We start from the raw sequence: 17785 nt of genomic DNA, 5'->3' as shown, positions 1-17785 counted from the left end.
ATGGGAACTTTACAGGAGCAGTGGAGTTACTTTTAATTTGCATAGGTTTAATTGAAATAAAAATCTTTGGGAAAAGAGATCTGAAAGGACAATAACTGGCAGAAACAGGGACAATAAACTTGATTTATGAAATGCTGAGTGCTTTGTTCTCAGTGAATTAAAACAATTTACCACATTTCTCAGGCATGTCAGTTACTTGATTGACTTCATGTCCCAGATTTAAGCAAGAAAAAAAGGAACAAATTTAGAAAAATATAATGAAAGATTGATGAGAAGAAATTCTGGTTTTAATGGTTTACTCAAAGGAATTTAATTGTCTATTCAATGTACACATTTAACAATACTTGGATAAGGATCACATTCACACGAATGAAGTTTTTAGAGTATGCCAAAGGACATGTTTTATTTTAAAATGTTTGGACCTCAGAGCATATTTTCATCTGATTTATATTTTGAATGTCTTTCATGGAAAGAGTAGATCAGTTTGTTCATTTGTTTTGAAATTGATGACATTCTTAACCACAGTTGACCCACTATTAATTAAAATTAGGAAAATCTTGCGTTTCTGTAATTACCATATTCTGACATGCCTGCCAGAAATCAGGCTACATTGTTTTACTGGTCATTTCTGAGTTTACAATTTGAGACCGAAAATATAGTATAATTTTAAGACACCTGTGTTGTGCAGTATACAAAATAACACTCTTCCAAACTGCCCATAGAAAACTAGCCTACTGGGGTTGGGAAGCATTTCATACACAGGTGGACCCTAGATAGACAGACAGAGGCAATGGCAGCAATTTCCCTGGCTTATTTCTTCAACAGCAGTTTCTCAACAAGAAAACAAGTGAAACAGTAACAGATCTATAGAACATGTCTCTGCCTCTCTTGCTCTCTCTCTTTTTTTTCTTTTTTCCTGGAGTAATTGTCTCAGATTTATGAAAACTGATTTTTCCTGGAGTTAACTGTTTGCACATTTATTTTTATTAGCAGTGGTATTGTGATGTGGTTTAATGTTGGGTTTTCTTATTTTTCTTCCCAGGGTGATACCAATGGTCATTCAATTTTCTATTCTGATTATGCTGCACTCCGCTCTTGTGCTAATCACCACAGCAGAGGATTACAAATGTTTACCCTTAATGCTCCGGAAAACTTGCTGCTGGATTAATGAGACCTACTTGGCCAGGAATGTCATTATATTTGCATCTATTCTGATTAATTTTCTTGGAGCCATCATAAATATTGTAAGCTTCATAGGGAACCAAGGTCTATTATACAGGAAAATATGATTTATGAATTATTAAGCTTGCTAAAGGACTTGCTAACTAATGTGTTTATAAGCCAGATATAATTTAAATATAAAAGGCAAAGTACCACAGCTTCAGGAAATTCAGACTGTTGTTTAAACTATGTTTTTCTGAAATATGTAATTATTTCTCCTTCATAAGGATCATCTATTTTTAAAACCCTTCTGCCATTTTCTGTTCAATATATCCACGGTTTGAGGATGATTCACAATTTTCTGACATTCTGATATACTTTCTTAAAGACCGTTAGTCCATAGTGCTTATAGGTATTAAATTCCTCATGTCACAGTTCTATCAGTTAGATTACTAAAAAATGAGAAGGGTGAACAAAACTAGAAAATACCTATAGGGAAAGGATAGAGCAGGTGAAGTTGGGCCAGTAACCTCAGCATAGGAGAAAAGTTTAAAAGCCTAAAGGGGTTTTAACAACTCCCTTCAGTCCAGATTCACTTTAGCTGAAGTATCAAGCTATGGTCATGGTCACTCTCAGCTTCCTTTATAGTCAGTGCAGAAAAACAGGTATCCCCAAAGATGTCTTTTAATCATACTCCCAATAAAGAGATTTTCCTCTCTCCACTATTGTCGTGGTTTAACCCGGCCGGCAGCTAAACACCACACAGCCGTTCGCTCATCCTCCCCCCTCCCTCTCTGGGGTGGGGGAGAGAAATGGGAAAGTAAAGCCTGTGAGTTGAGATAAAGACAGTTTATTAAGACAGGAAAATAATAATAAAATTAATAATAATAACAATAATAATAATAATAACAATGATGATAATAGTACTACTAATAATAATGTGTACAAACAAGTGATGCACAATGCAATTGCTCACCACCCGCTGACTGATGCCCAGCCTAACCCTGAGCAGTCCGGCCCCCCTCCCCCAGCTAGCCACCCCTATATATTGTTTAGCATGATGTCAGATGGTATGGAATACCCCTTTGGCTAGTTTGGGTCAGCTGTCCTGGGTCTGTCCCCTCCCAGCTCTTGCTGCACCCCCAGCCTGCCCGTTGGCAGGACAGAGCAAGAAGCTGAGACGTCCTTGGCTTGGTGTAAGCACTGCTCTGCAACAATTAAAACATCGGGGTGTTATCAGCACTCTTCTCATCCTAAGCCAAAACATAGCATTCTACCAGCTACTAGGAAGAAAATTAACTCTGTCCTAACTGAAACCAGGACAACTATCCACACTGGGAATATGGTCTGACTGGTCTCCCAACATACATGTCTCCACTAAGTCCCAGGTATAACAAATCTAGACCAAATTTTATCAGCATATCTGTGAGAAAAGGCATATACCAAATTTTGTTTCACAACTGTGCATGGATAAAATTATTGCTAATTGAATACTGTCAGCCTGGCTGACATGCCATTTTTACCATGTAAAGGAGTAACACCGGTGCAAATACAAAAAAGCCCTGATTATCCAAATGTCATTAGAAATAAGAGACAGCTTTGCATGAATTAGGCAGATAATAGTATCAGACAACCTGGCAGGTATTGAAACCTGAGTCAAGAAGATAGTAAATATCTCACTGATAGATTAAAAAATAACATTTTTATCACAACTCCTTCTTCTAAGGAACCTTTTGGGTATGGATGCAGCTGTTCTTTTTCATCTGAACTTTGTTCTTCATAGATATTTATTACCTTAAGATTAGACCAAGAAAGCATTTAATGACAATAGAAATAATAGCAACTATAACAGTACAGGTTACCAATATGCTAGAACTGAACATGTGTCTTGGTTTCTTTCTGATACCACACTGTCACTGATAGGAGAGTCATTTGGAGAAAGAAGAATGTCACCACTGAGAAAATACAAATATGGTCTATGACAGGAAGTTCAATAGGGCTGAAAACTTCCTAAAGATAAGGACAGTGCTACATTATAGCATAGATCACTAAGGTGTGTTGTATAATGTAGAGGTTTTTAAACCGTGTTTGACAAATATCTGTCAGGAAAGATTTTGGTATAATGAATCCTGCTCTTGGAACAAGGCAACCAAACCCAAATTTCTATCGATATTATGATAACAAGATTTTCTTCATGGTTTGTTGTGGATTATTTTTGAAGATTGTGACCACTGTAATCATGTGTGATGGCTAATCCAAAAATAGTCTTAAGAAATGTAATTGGTTTTACTCTTATGCCAGTGGGCTTCTATAAGACAAGAAATAGTTACATTTATTGTCTTATATTCAGTGATTTGAGGCACTGGGACCTGACCTCTACAAGAAACCACAGCATTTATATAATATATAATTAATTTATATGAAAATGAAACCTGCCTTAATAATACTTTATCTACTTCCCGCACACCACTAAAAAGGTGACTTCTATGAAGCAGCCACTTGTTTCCATATGGTGGACTGCAACACTGTAGGGACCAATGTGGACTTAAGAGCAGGTAATGCAAGGTCAGCCTTGCAGCTATGTGCATACACTGAGTTCAAATTCAGCCAGCTGGAGGGAAGTAAGACTCAGATACATTCTAACAAAAGTTTTTGGTTTCATCAGATGGGCATATGTGATTCTCTATATCAAGTACATTCTTATCATTAAAACATTAGGAAAAAAAAAAAAAAAAGAAGAAGATTATTATCCTTAATATTATTTAGAGGCACCCAGAGATGACACTGCCTTGTAGAGAGGTGCTATACACCTCATGAGTTTGCAGAAGTTATCTTTATCCGTTGTCATGCAAGACTGTACAGAAAAGCTAGAAAATGTTGCTGCACTTCAGAGATGACTGAGTTGCTGAAAGAACAAACAAGAGAGTTCCAAGCTCAAAATTAATTACAATTTAATGTTAATCAATTGGGCTTCATTAAACAAACTATCTAACTGTTAGAAAGAGGGACAAGGGAACTAGTTTGTACATACCAGGTTGATGAAATGACCTAGTATAAACATCCAGATTGGATTAATATATGTGATGGGAAACTCCATCTGCTTTGACTGTCAAAACATGAAAACATTCATGATTTTTTTTCCTGTGTTCTAAGACCATGATATATTACGATTCAACACTGATGTCGTATTTATATTTAATACAGCCAGTCTGAAATACTATTAAAATAAATGCAGGTCATAACAGTAAAATGTTGTATTTTCTGAAATTCTCCTAGATAGTATTCTCAAAAACATTGTATCATGAACCATTTTTCATTCCCTTACATTCTAGATGTCTCACTTACAATTCTGGGACCATGTTATTCTTTGACACATGGATGATGCCATGGGCTTTTTTCCCACTCCTACAAGGATAACTCCATCCATAACATCATGGCAGGAAAAGCCTGTCTTCAAGCAAGTGTACACATACAGTTTGATTTTATGCTCATGATATAATTATGTTGTCTATAATTCATAGTAAAATATAGACATTATCACTTGATAGTTCTTAAGAGTCCAATGTCAGTCTTCTGAAACTCCTGGAGGAGCTCATCTTTCACCTTTAGGAATAGGATTGAATAGGAAGGCTACCCAGATGCTAAATGCCTGTAGTGTGAATAGCTTTCCCCTTTCCTTTTAATTCCCACTTTTCTGTCTTCATGTTGTCCATTTAGCCCTTGATGGAAGTTAGGAAGCTAGTATGGAGAGGAGCAGGTCAACCAGTTCCACCCCTGAACCCAGCCGGACAGCCACACAAGCATGTAGTCACTAGCACACAATGTAGCCCTGATTTATTTATTTTTTTCCTTCTTTCCTTTATTCACAGCTATGGTGTGATTTTGACAAACCAGTGCCCCTGAAGAACCAGACGTTCAACAGTTCATCTGCATCTTTTGCAGACATCTGTTCCTATCCTGAGGTATTTCTGAGGGTACTTTTGAATCTGAGGCATAGCTCTACAGCAGTTATATGGCAACTACTAAAATCTATGACCACTAAAATAGTGGTGGTGGAGTCAGGTGCCTTAATAGGACTGTGAAGCTGAACTTTGTCATCTATCAATAGGCTGGCAGAAAAAAGTAGAAATGGATTACAGAATGAATCAATCTTATGGCCTAATAGAACATTACAACCAGAATCTCAATCTAAAAATCTTAGGATATAAAGATTTTTATTGTCCTTGCTGTTCAGCCTGTATATATGCGGACAGCATTCAGCAGACAGCTGAAATGTGAGTAGACATGAGACACTGAGATGTGACAAGACCTGCATTTTAGTACAAGAAAAGATTTTTTTTTTTTCAATAAAAGTCATTAAGAAAAATGGAAACCCTCTCTGGCTAGTAATATCCTTGTTCATGCATGAAATCAGTGACAAGTCATTATTAAATGCTTTACCAAACTAAGTCCTCCAGCTTCCTTTCTGTAAGCAGCAGAATCTCATTTGCCCAAATTTTTAACTTTTGCTGCCTCTCTTGTGTATTTAAAAATAATTGAAAACACATCCAGCAATGATCCAATGCACCAACTCAATAAAACATACTGCTTAATTCCTAGGAAGCTAATGTAAGAGACTAATATTTTTTATCAATAAATAAAAAAACACAATTAAAAAAAAAAAAAAAAGTTACTCTAAATTTCCATTTGAAACAAACAAAAATTTCCTCTCTGTGATGAGCAATCTGATAGCAAATTCAATGGATTGGTCATGTGCATGTTGCTTAGAATTTCATATGGCAGTGTCATGATATTACCACAAATTGTAGAGGTGCACACTTTCCCAGAGGAACTATACTAAAGAAAAAAGTGTAGTCAGAAAACTGAATGCTGCAGTCTCTCCTAAGCCTGTATGATAGGAGTTAATTTAAGCTACATGTGGACCATGTGTGTTTATGTTGCTATTTCAAATCTGAATAGCTTATGGCCGTGATTGTTTTTCTATAGCTTCATGGTTTGCATTTAACATGATCATTGAGAAAAACGAGACAATGATGAGATTAGAAAATGAAGTCTGAATAAAACTTCCAGGCATCACATTTTAAGAGAAGAATGAAACTCAGCTTGACTTGTAATATTAAAAATAATTAAATACATAGATAAATAAATAAAGAAATAAATGATTGTAATAAACGCCCAAACCTATGGTTTTATCCTCTCTTCAGTTAGCATGGGAAAAGGATAAAGCAGGAATATGATTCTCCTGTCCTAACTAATGTGACTCCTGTGGAAGTTTAGAATCAAAGGAATAGAAGTGATTCCCACTATTGACTTTTCATTAGCCGGCTAATACATAGAGCATTTCTCACTTTCCTCTTTTTATTATACAGGATGCCCTTTCCATTCTAATACTACGAAAATGCAACAAAGGTGCAAAAGAGGATTTCTGCTAATATGGAGGTGTCATGCAAAACAAGAGAAGTTTTAATTAAACATTCTATATGAGCACTTTGTTTCTATAGTAACCTGTATACTAAGACTTACAAGAGCACCAAATTCGAGACCAATAGTTTTTGATACTTCTGGTCACTGGATTGTTTATGCAAATATCAACAAAGTGAATGTATAATCACTAATCACTAAAAGTAATTGACTGCCATTTTCTCTTCAGTATTTTGTCTTCACTGGTGTGCTGGCAATGGTGACTTGTGCAGTCTTTCTTCGTCTCAACTCTGTCCTAAAACTGGCAGTACTTCTCATCATGATTGCGATCTATTCTCTGCTGACTGAGACCATCTATGCTTCACTTTTTCTGCAATATGACAACTTTAACCACAATGGAGAGTAAGTGTTCACAGCTTCCTTTAGGAACTGTTTTTTAACAAGGTAAAAGGTTAAGTCTTACCAGAGAATATACATGTTGGATAACATAATAGTAAATAGGGTTGGTTACAAGAGGCATTGACGAATCTAGCAAGATTTCTAATGTGATTGTTTTTTTTCTCAGACCTTTTTATTTAAGTACTCATTTCATGAGGAAAAGTAAATAAAATATTGAGAAGGGATTATCTCTTAAGTCTCCCATAGTCCATCCATGTTGCCAAAAATATGTTATAGTGCATATACACCACTTGTTTCTAGTCCTAAATACTCCAGAAGTAGTGATTTAAACTTTTGCCTCCAATTAAGAAAACAAGAGTAAACAGTTGGTGTTTTAGGGGCAGGGTTTTACCCATATAAATCTCAAAATATAGCATACAGTTGCTAAAGATATAAGGAATACAGGGATGATCTCATTTTGTAGACTCTCTTGTCAGAAAGAGGAGCTGAAGAGCCAGTGGGAGGACAGAAGATCCATCACGATTTGCAGCTAGAACTTCTCCAAGTGTTAAATAACTCTGAACCTAGAGTAGCAGCGATTTAGCTCATTCAGAAAAATACATCTTTAATCTGTAGTACTCGACCAGCTTGTACTGCTGCTTGTGCTTTTAAGTGCATGCCAGCAAAACCTGTAACTGAAGAGCTGCAAAAGCATAGAAAAGCATCCATTTGCACTGCAAGTAGTTCTCACAACAGCCATGTCTTTACACACAATAAGGCTTTGCAGAAATATCTTTCCTTACTAGCTTCCTACAGTACCAAAATACTAATGGCTTGAGATGCAATTCCTTTTTCTAATCCTAGTTATGCTCTTATTATCTAATCATATAACACATAGTATATTCATGACAGAGCCCAGCAAATAAAACAAATGGCAGGAAGGAAATAATACTCTGACCAAGAGCATTAACTAGAAGTAGATATCATGGTCATTGTCTGATGATGTCATGATCATATTTTTTTTTCCACTAATTAAGCACAGCAAAGAAAATGTATGCTTGTGTGAAAATCTTCAGATTCAGAACAGTTTCTATTGCACATGGAAATAAAACTCTACAGGGACTTTTCCACAGAGAAAGAAACAGCCAGGAATATACTTCAAAGCAACCAACAGTCCAGGAGAACTGGACTCATCTCAGCTCAGATGTTCCACACTCAGGAAAAGGACTTGAGTTTCACCTCTGACATTAGAGAGCACAAGGTTCAAGGCCCTGTTTTCAGAAGCTTCACTGTTTTCTTAGCTATACTAAATAGTTGAATAAAAGGTATTACAACTTAATACAAAACTCATCTGTCTTATATATTTGGGGCTATAACTACATTACTACAATATCTAGTAATAGAGGCATTTGGAATTATTACCTTTGAGGTTTCTGCCCTCAGCCAGTGTATCAGAGTCCTTCCAGAATCCTAGGGAGGCCATATTTCATACAACTGCAAAATGGGAAAACACTTGAATTCAAAGTATTTAAATTCTTCATCAGACAGACAAGGTCAGTTCAGTTACCTCACTCCCAAGAAAGTTTCTATTTGGTTTAGTCTTGCCAAGGTCCACCTTTCTGTGTGCTCTAGTTGTCATGGGAGTCCTCTGGCAAGAATCATATATCTTTCTTTCAAAATTACATAAATGGATTCAGGGTTTGGGCTGTGCATTATTTAAGGTTGGACTGTTTCCATTCAGCTCCAAATTTTGTTCCCTCTCCTTTTTGTTTCATTATAAACTTGGCCCTACCAATTCCCCAACCTCTCCATTCATGTCTTTCCCCCCTGAGAAACATGCCTCTCTACAACTCCCTGACACTGTAGAGATAATTGCTTTTTCAGTTCGTCATCTTTTCACATAATTGTAATTCCTCTTTGTATCTGAAATCTACTTAAACTGTTCTGGGCTCTTTTCACCATATTTCATCACACTTTCTCCATTGCTCCACACACAGCATCTCTGATTCCATTCAGGAGAAAACACTTTCCTAACTCATCTTCGTTGTTTCCCTACTATCTACAAACATTTCCTTTATTTCCTGTCATAGGCAAAGACAGGAAATGCTCTATGCTCTCCTCTTTGTGTCTCATTAAAATCAGTATAAGTATATTTAAATTTCAGCAACTGCCTTGGGGTCCATTTTTTATCTCAAGTCCCTTTTGTTGGACTTTTACTGTCACACTCTGGAAGCTTCCCTTTACTAGATCCAGCCTAAATCTTTCCCTATGCAGATACCACCTCCTATACATGGCAAGGGCTGTTGTGTTCATTGTTGTTTATAAAGCTCCCAGGAAAGTTGAATGACTGGCACACAGCTTACATATCACATTTGAAAAAGAAAGATCATCACCTTCTGTGTACTTACTGTAGGCTACAATTTATTTATTTAATACATTTGTTTCCAAACAGCAAGCACTCTAATTACACTCCTGTCCTCCTGAACTAATTATTTCTAAGTTAAATGTTCAAATGTAGAAGACTTTTTAATGAACAAGAAAAAGTACAAGGGAATTACAGAATGAAATTTCTGCATGATTACAACAAGCACTGACAAATCAATAACTGTATTTTATTTTATTTTTCCAGAACAGACTTCCTGGGTACAAAGGAGGCATCTTTACTACTGATGGCAATGTTCCTTTTAGCTGTATTTTATCATGGTCAACAGGTAATGCAAACATTTGCCTCAACCATTCCCTATATCACTTACAATTGCAGGATGTGACAATAATTACTTTCAAAATACCAACTGCCTTTTTATCCACTTGAGCATATGACCTTTAACAATTTAATAAGCCATATGCAGAATCTGATTAAAGAAAGCCTACATCTGACACTGCCTAGCATTCTTAAAGAACATGTGCAATATTATATTCAGCAATAGACAAGTTATATTGTAGTTGTTGATAGAGGTTGAAGGAACAAATAGGACTTTGTTTATCTTAGGTATTTTTTCAATTCTAGTGTTATCTGACTACTTCAGTGTACTTGAGCAGGCATAAAACCAAAATGAAGAAAGGGAATAACAAATCAGTAAATAATAAAAATCCCTTGAAATGACTTAGTATGTTGATAGAAGAAAAACACTGCACTTGAGGAACTGAGGAAAATTTTAGGTTATAGAAGTCTAAGCACCAACACCGACTTTGGGTCATGGACCACTTCCAGGAATGCTTTCACCTAGATCATAACAAGGACTTAGATGAGGGTGATACTTGAGGAATCAAGAAACTACTGTATCAAAATAATAATCAACCAATACATTCACTAAAATACATCTAAAGCAGGGTGTTTTCTTTGCAGTGCTTCTGATTGACAATCTCTATGGCACTACATATCAAGCATGCTGACTTCAGGCAGTTTCTGTTCACATAAAGATGAACAGAACTACTACTTTAAAGGAAGCATCAATGACAATTGCCCTTAGACATGGTCCTGCATGTTCAACTTGCTTAAAGTTTTTCCCCTGAAGAGGATTAGGCTGATTAATACCAGCATTTGTAGATCCTAACTGGAGTGAGGCAATAAGAGAAGGCTAGGAAATTCTTAGCATATGCAAAGATACAAATCTAAGGGTTGGCAATCTCCTAAAGCGAGAGTAAGCATTTAGAAGAAACACTGATTAAGGCAGAGTAAGAATTAAGACAGAATCCCAAGTAATGCTCTTCAGGATCAAAATCTGAGTGTACACATTTGTATTTTATGAAAAACTGATTGAGGGTATTTGAAACTGTTCTCCAGCCTGGAGGCCTGTTGGCACAACACAGCCTTTTTCCAGTCTGTTAATCTTCCTTGTCCCATAAAACAGAGTGGATATACCCAAACTGCCCTTGGAAATGGTCCCTGATGTGTACTTACCTCTGTACGTTCTCCCGAATGATTCATAGGGCTAATCTATCAGTTTAACAAAATCCAAAAACAGTGCCTGAGAACATTTTCTTGCACTGTTTTATTTACTTTTATAAAGATAACATAAAAGTATCTGTAAAAATACAAACTATGATATATATATTAAAAGAATTATAAATTATAAAAAGAATTATAATGATCCAGAGCACATTAAAAAAGCCTCTTCAATTGTTTGAACTGATGGAGAATTCATTAAATCTGATAAAGCTGTCCTCCAGCACAGCTTTACTTCTTAAAAACTGCAGAATTAGAATAGCTCAAGATATGCCTCATTCTAGGTGTTTTTGCAAAAGAGATTACTTTTGTAAAATCAAGCTTATGGGTATTTAATTTCTGAACAGCTAATTCTCTGCTATTCTTTATCCAGTGTGATTTAAAGTTAATCCCTACATTTGCAGATAGACTTTTAAATTAGATTCTTATCAAGAAAAGGTTCTGTGAGTATGTCTAATCAAAGTCAGTGTCTTAAAATCTTACGTGTATTTCAACCAAGAAATAGAGACATTCTCTTGTGCTAAACCCGTAATTATATATAGTTCTATCACCGATTTATGACATCAAGCCAAATAGAATAATTCCTCATTAGAAAGCAAATTTCATCTAGAAACATATTCTTAAGATGAGTAGTACACATTTTACAACAGTATTTCTGCAAGCCAAAGTTGAAAAAATGTTCATTAAAGAAGTATTGTGGACAATTTTGAGGTTGCACATTCTGTACTTACAATGTGTTTATATACCACTTTAACATTTTAATGAGTTAAATATAATATATAAAATCTTTCAAAATCTTATCAAAATACAATATCACATACAGTCTTCTCTCTTGGAAATGCATCTCTTGTGAAAAGACACAAAAATAAGTAACCTATTAAACCAGAGTGCAACCTACCACCATGGTTTTGAAAAAAATAAAAAATAAAAATAAAAAATTAACAAAAGCAGAAGGAATAAAACTGCCCACAGATGGCTCAGTCCTTCTCCTCCCTCCACTCCAATTAGACCTTATAAAGCAAAGGACAAAGACCATCTCTGGTTTCTTTTAGATTGCAGATGTGTTCTCATGCAGGCAAATGTTGACCAGTTGCTCTTCCGCTTCTGGAGATCTTTGGTGCAAATGACAACTTGAACTTTGACAGGGCAGGCAGAGACAGCTTTGTACACAATAACCTCTAAATGTAAGAGATATAGCTTTGCTCTCCAAAGCCTTGTGGGAAGGGAGGAAGAACTGACATTCCTACAAAGCAATCTATCTGCAAAAACCATGACCCCCTTAACCTTCTTCATGCTTGGGAAAACAAGGAAGAATGAGGAAATAGGAAGAGGAGTTTTTTACAGTTGAAAGAGAAAAAGAGAGGAAGATACATATCTACTTCTGATATTATGCTACAGGTCTCTTCATTAATCTTTCTATGCACAGGTTTTAAATTAGTGAGTAAAGGCTATTTGCTTTTTTTATTTGAAGTTAGGCAATTTTCAGTGGTTGAATGTGCCCTTTTGTTATGTAAACTCTTTCCTTTCTCATTCTCAAATGAAAAAATATTCTGTCTCTCAAACACTGATCCATACCTTGTCCTTTCCTTGCATATGGCAATTGTCTGGAGAAAGATTGGGTTGTTTAGAAATAGAGGACGTAGGAAATGCTAGGCTTGCTGTGTAATACATCTGTTCTATTCTCTTCACACAGTATTGAAATTAAGAGTGCATATGGGGGATATATGGCAGGACAAGAAAACTTGAACATTTCAAGATCAGACAGTTGCAGTCATATATTTTTATTTCTGTTCTGTTCTCATATTTCTAAACCCAAAATTCTACCCTATAATTTTGTTAGTTTTAGCAACTATCAGAACTTAACAGAACATCTTCCTAAAACTATTTTCAGACCTCAGATGTATGACATCCTTTTACCTCTGAACTATCAGTGTCATCTCAACCAGTGAAGATACAAGAAAAATACTTTCTGCTATAATAAGATTATAAATAACCAGAATGAAATTATTTAAAATATAAATATAAACTGTTGCTATTCTGAGTTAGGTTTAAAGATGTGAAAAAAAAAAAATACCCCCAAAAAAATGCATTGCAGCTTTTTGAAAACCTCTCATTGTAGTGGTTTTAGATGTCTGAAGCATCAAAGAACTTAGAATCCACCAGCAGCTCCTGCTCCAAGCCAATCTGTAAAATACTTTAAGGTCTTCTTGCAAAATTATAGTCAATGTTACCTTCACAGTCAGCTAGTAGAGATAAAAGTCAGATATGATCTTGTATGGGCTCTCTCTTTTAGCACAAAAGCAAGGCAAAAGAAAAGGAAACTCCAAATGTCAGAAAAAAATGCCTTAAACATATATTTATTTTTCTGACACATTATTTATTTATTTATTGTGGGGAGGGGGGGAGAGGAGTCAGATTAACAATCACAAGATGGAAGATCAAAATATGAAAATTAGAGGAGACTGTTTTTAAAGGTGGCAATAGCATTTAGAGAGAATGTAAATCACTACTAAAATGCATACAAGCTTTGAGAGATTATATCAAGTCAGACTCATCTTTAGTTTTTACAAAGAAAAGCTTCCTCTAGTACAGTCAAACTGTAAGCCCCCTTGCAAGATGTTTTTGTATATTCTTCAAAACTACCATTGGTCACTGCTAACAGTGAAAAACATGGAGCAGGTGAGTCACTAGCCAATGCCTGAACCCTGTCTTAGTTATTCCCACCCACTGCAGTCATCCCCTTGGTATGTGAATTATATCACAGCTATGTCCTTATCCCAGCACCTGTTGGCAATCCATTTGATGTCTCTCCCAATTAGAAAATGCATTTATTTCCTGATGTTATGCAACCCTCTTCTGAGTATTTGATTATTATCTCTGTTTAAAACATCTCAAGTCTCAAAAATAATTCTTTTGCATCAGAGAGAGATATATTTCCATCAGGTTGAAGCTTAATAAATCAGCTTTTGTACAGGCTTTGTGCAAGCTAAAGTATCACCTGCCTTCAATTCTGAAAGCTCTCCTTCAGTGCCATGAACTCAAAAGTTCTGGCAGTTGTGGTCTTGTCCATGTATTGAGACGTGCCTCTCAGGCAAAAAATGTGATGTTTCTGCATGTTCTCCAGCTATCAGACAGCTGCCATTTTTATATATATAAATATACATGTATAAATATGCAACAAATATATATATATTTGTATTCACATATAAACTGTGCTGTGCAGGAATATTAGTTTTGTTCTATATACATGCAACACTGAAAGTCATCTAATTTGGTTAGACAGTATCAGGCGCTGCCACTGTTTGTGTTTGAAATTCTTACTGTGCAGACCCTGTATCCCCAATACAACAAGGAATAAGTATTCAAGGGAATGCCAATAGCTTATCTTTCACTATCTTTTTAAAAAATTAAAAGACATACAAGTGGATGTCCCCACAACAGAAATATCTCATGTTGGTGCCAAAGACTTGAAAGTCCTCCTTGACACTGTTTTGGACTTTTGGATTTAGTTTTGCTGAAAGATGCTCATCTGTAAGAAGTAAAACACGTTGCTTTGAAAAGTATTTGGAATCATATTTGTTATTTCCTCAAGAAACCCTTTTCATATATATATGAAAAGGAGAACATATTTATTTCATACCAATATCTTCTAATTACTAATCTCCCGGCTGATCCCATTATGTTTTTATTTAAATAATAGAAAGGTGTTTAAAAGGAAAATAACTTTCTGAAAATTTCTAGTCACTAATCGTAACAGTAATGACAAATGTTGTTAGTCCCAATATTTCTCTGAGGAACTCACAATACACAAGGCAAATAAAAGATATTTTTTCTGGCAATGAAATCAAATTCTTTCTGAGTCAAAGATCTTCAGCAATGTTGAAGAAATTACATGGCAGGAGCAGCCTTCCAGGATGACAATACAACAGCTACTCTTATCTTGTTGGGTTTTATTTTTGCACTTCTTTTCTTTCTGATATTACAGCTTGAATATACAGCAAGGCTGGATTTTCTCTGGCGTGTTCAAGCAAAAGAAGAAATCAATGAAATGAAGGAGTTAAGGGAGCACAATGAAAATATGCTACGGAATATTTTACCCAGTCATGTTGCCCGTCACTTTCTGGAGAAGGATCGGGATAATGAAGTAGGTATCAATTTTACCTCTGAAAATTTCATTTAATTAGCAAAAGAAAAACAGACCTGTTCGGGAATTGTTTTTACACTATTCTCAATAGTACTCAGTACAAAAATACTGCCTGTATTTGGCATCTGGTCCATATTTTAAAAATAAATAAATAAACAGTGAATTAAAAAAAAAAATCATGTTTTAATGTTAGGGAAATTGGGAAATTAGTATTCTCTGTGTTCTACATGTCTAGGTCTGCATATGGAGTGCTGTTTCCAGCTTTAGGATCCCCTGTATAAGACATATAGACCTAGCAGAACAATTTCAGTTTAGTGCCACTAATATTATTAGTATTTTCAGACACCACGACATATGACAAGAGGCTAAGAGAACTGGGTTTGTTCAGCCTTAAGAGGAAAAGGATGAAGGATAATCCTATTGTTGTCTTCAACTACTTACTGGTTGGTTATAGAAAAGACAAACACAAACCCTTCTCATATGAAGGACAAGATCCAATGGACACAAATTGCAGGACAAAAAGTCCCATTTAGATGAAAGAAAAATTTTGTCCAGGGATCTGGTCAGATATTTCATCAAAGCCTCACTGTAAAATCTTCAGCTTTTCAGTTTGGCAAAGGCCATGACAAACTTGACCAAATTGTTCCTGCTTCTAATGGAACCCTCCAAAGGTCCCTCCCAACTTTTGAGTATATGAAAATCAAATATTCCTAAAAAAGTTACAGATATTTAACAAAATACATGTGAAAATTTAAGATAGCCCAGTATTGCAGAAGTATTATTACAGCCTTGCCAATTATTATGCAAGAAATCTGTGCAACAGGCAGCAGTAGACCCAAGCCTCCTGCATCTCCAGACCCAAGAGAACATATTTGCCATTTCATATTGCTTTGCTTTGAATTGCCTTCTCTGTGCAATTAACAAAGCACCCATTTCAGAAACACAGCTTGTAGTTTTGTTTCTATAGCATGCTTGCAATACACATAGAAAAGCTTTGTAAGTGTAAGCTAATTGTGCTGAAGGTCTGTCAGATTGAGGGAAAAGTGGTAAAAAGTCTGCTGGTGATGGAGTTTCTGTGTATTCCTAAACCAGAATTTGGAGAGGGATTGCTGAAGAGATAGAAGAAAGATCAGCATCTGATTCTGAAAACAGCAGGAAATCACTTAATCCTTATCTGAAATAAGGCAAATGCATATTTTAATATTATCTGTGAATAAAGACAATTGCATTATAAAATTGGGATTTTCTCATTTAATGTTGGAATTATATTTAACAATGAAGACATAACAAATGCTTCAAGATTAAAGTTACCAACTCTGACATACCAAGATTCATTGTGTAGTAAAATGCATTCAGGTCTCCCTCTTTCTGATTCTACATTTTGAAAATAGTTGTAGGCAGCCAAATTACACTACACAATGAGGAATCATTGTGTTCTGAATATGTGATTTCAAATAACACCAAGGGAAAGGTGACATAGTGAGAACCTGCAAGGAAAGGAACTATAGGAATCATCTTATTGAGGAATACCCACTCTGTGGGTATTAAGTGGTCATAAAAACACCACATTGCACATGAGAAAATATATGTGCGAAACCTGGCTAAAATACTTCATTGCAAATAGAACGGACCTGATACCAACCATGAGAGTGTTTTGTCATGTCTCCATCATGGATTCTCAGGGAATATGTGTCCTCTCTTACACATCAATTCACATACACTCACATGTATAATAATCTTCAGAAGCAAACAGATGCCCCACAGATCATTGCTGATGCTTCAATAATTTGCCATTGAATTCGGTGCCACCACTTTTGCATTTTGTAAGACAGTTTCCCAGATTGACTATACTCGTGGATAATTTATGTGTGAGTTGGCTGGCTGTGACATCTACTACATTTTAGTACAATCAATTCTGCTGTTCAAGTCTGGCCATTAAATTAATTTCTCTGCTCTCAAAACATTTATTCCCTGTAATGTATACTGTAAGCATTTTCTCATGGATATATTATTTTTGTCTTGATGCTTCTTACCAAAAATAGAAAAAACTAACAGCTGAAGGCTGAGCCAATTGTTTTCTATCTTCAAAATCTGAGGAAAGTATATGTCTGATTGCATACGTGCTTAAAGTGCATATTGTCTCTTTTTCCATAAGGCTCAATGAACTAGCGTGTATTACTTTTTTTCTATATCTGTGAAAGAGAACAGAAATATCCTTAGAATATGACTTCCATGACCCTGTAGATGTTCTTCAGTGGAGGAAAGTGTAAGGGTAAAATGGTAATCAATCTCTCTCTCTTTTATTATTTTTTTTTCCTGAATAAGAGGTTGGCAGTGCACTTGGAAACTAGTAGAATTTTTCTATTTTCTCTGGAGGACACACTACTAAAAAATCTAGATAAGCAATAGCATTAAAAGCATACCAAAGTGCAGGGCAAGGGTTCAAGATGCTTTTATAGGGAGAAGCAGAATGATGGAGCATAGGAGCCTGAGGTGTTCACATTAAGTGTATGGGGACCAGTCCTTTTATAATGAGAGTAAAGTGGTAACGTTTCCTAAAGCACACTAGCAAGAGCATTGAGAAGCTACTGCTCAATGCCAGAATATCAAGGGAAGTCCCAGGACAGAAACAAAAGTACCCAGACACTGGGCTACACTATGCCAGTTTTTGACCTTGCGCTGCCAGTACACAGGAAGAGCCAATGGTTGGAAGTTGAAATTAAAAAAAAAAAAAA

General features: G+C 35.7%; 1 protein-coding gene across 2 annotated transcripts in view; it reads left to right on the top strand.

Moving 5' to 3' along the window:
• The window catches only part of ADCY8 (adenylate cyclase 8), a 122942-nt gene that overhangs the window by 93907 nt on the left and 11250 nt on the right, over positions 1-17785 (top strand). For both annotated transcript variants that reach the window (XM_068672665.1, XM_068672663.1), the window contains 5 exons: positions 1043-1244; positions 5031-5123; positions 6812-6984; positions 9590-9671; positions 14892-15050. In XM_068672665.1, the coding sequence (XP_068528766.1) occupies positions 1043-1244; positions 5031-5123; positions 6812-6984; positions 9590-9671; positions 14892-15050 (709 nt within the window). The remainder of the gene's footprint in view (positions 1-1042; positions 1245-5030; positions 5124-6811; positions 6985-9589; positions 9672-14891; positions 15051-17785) is intronic.

Source organism: Anas acuta, chromosome 2 (assembly GCF_963932015.1).
Source record: "Anas acuta chromosome 2, bAnaAcu1.1, whole genome shotgun sequence".
Classification (NCBI taxonomy): domain Eukaryota; kingdom Metazoa; phylum Chordata; class Aves; order Anseriformes; family Anatidae; genus Anas; species Anas acuta.
This window is presented reverse-complemented; position numbering and strand designations above follow the sequence as displayed.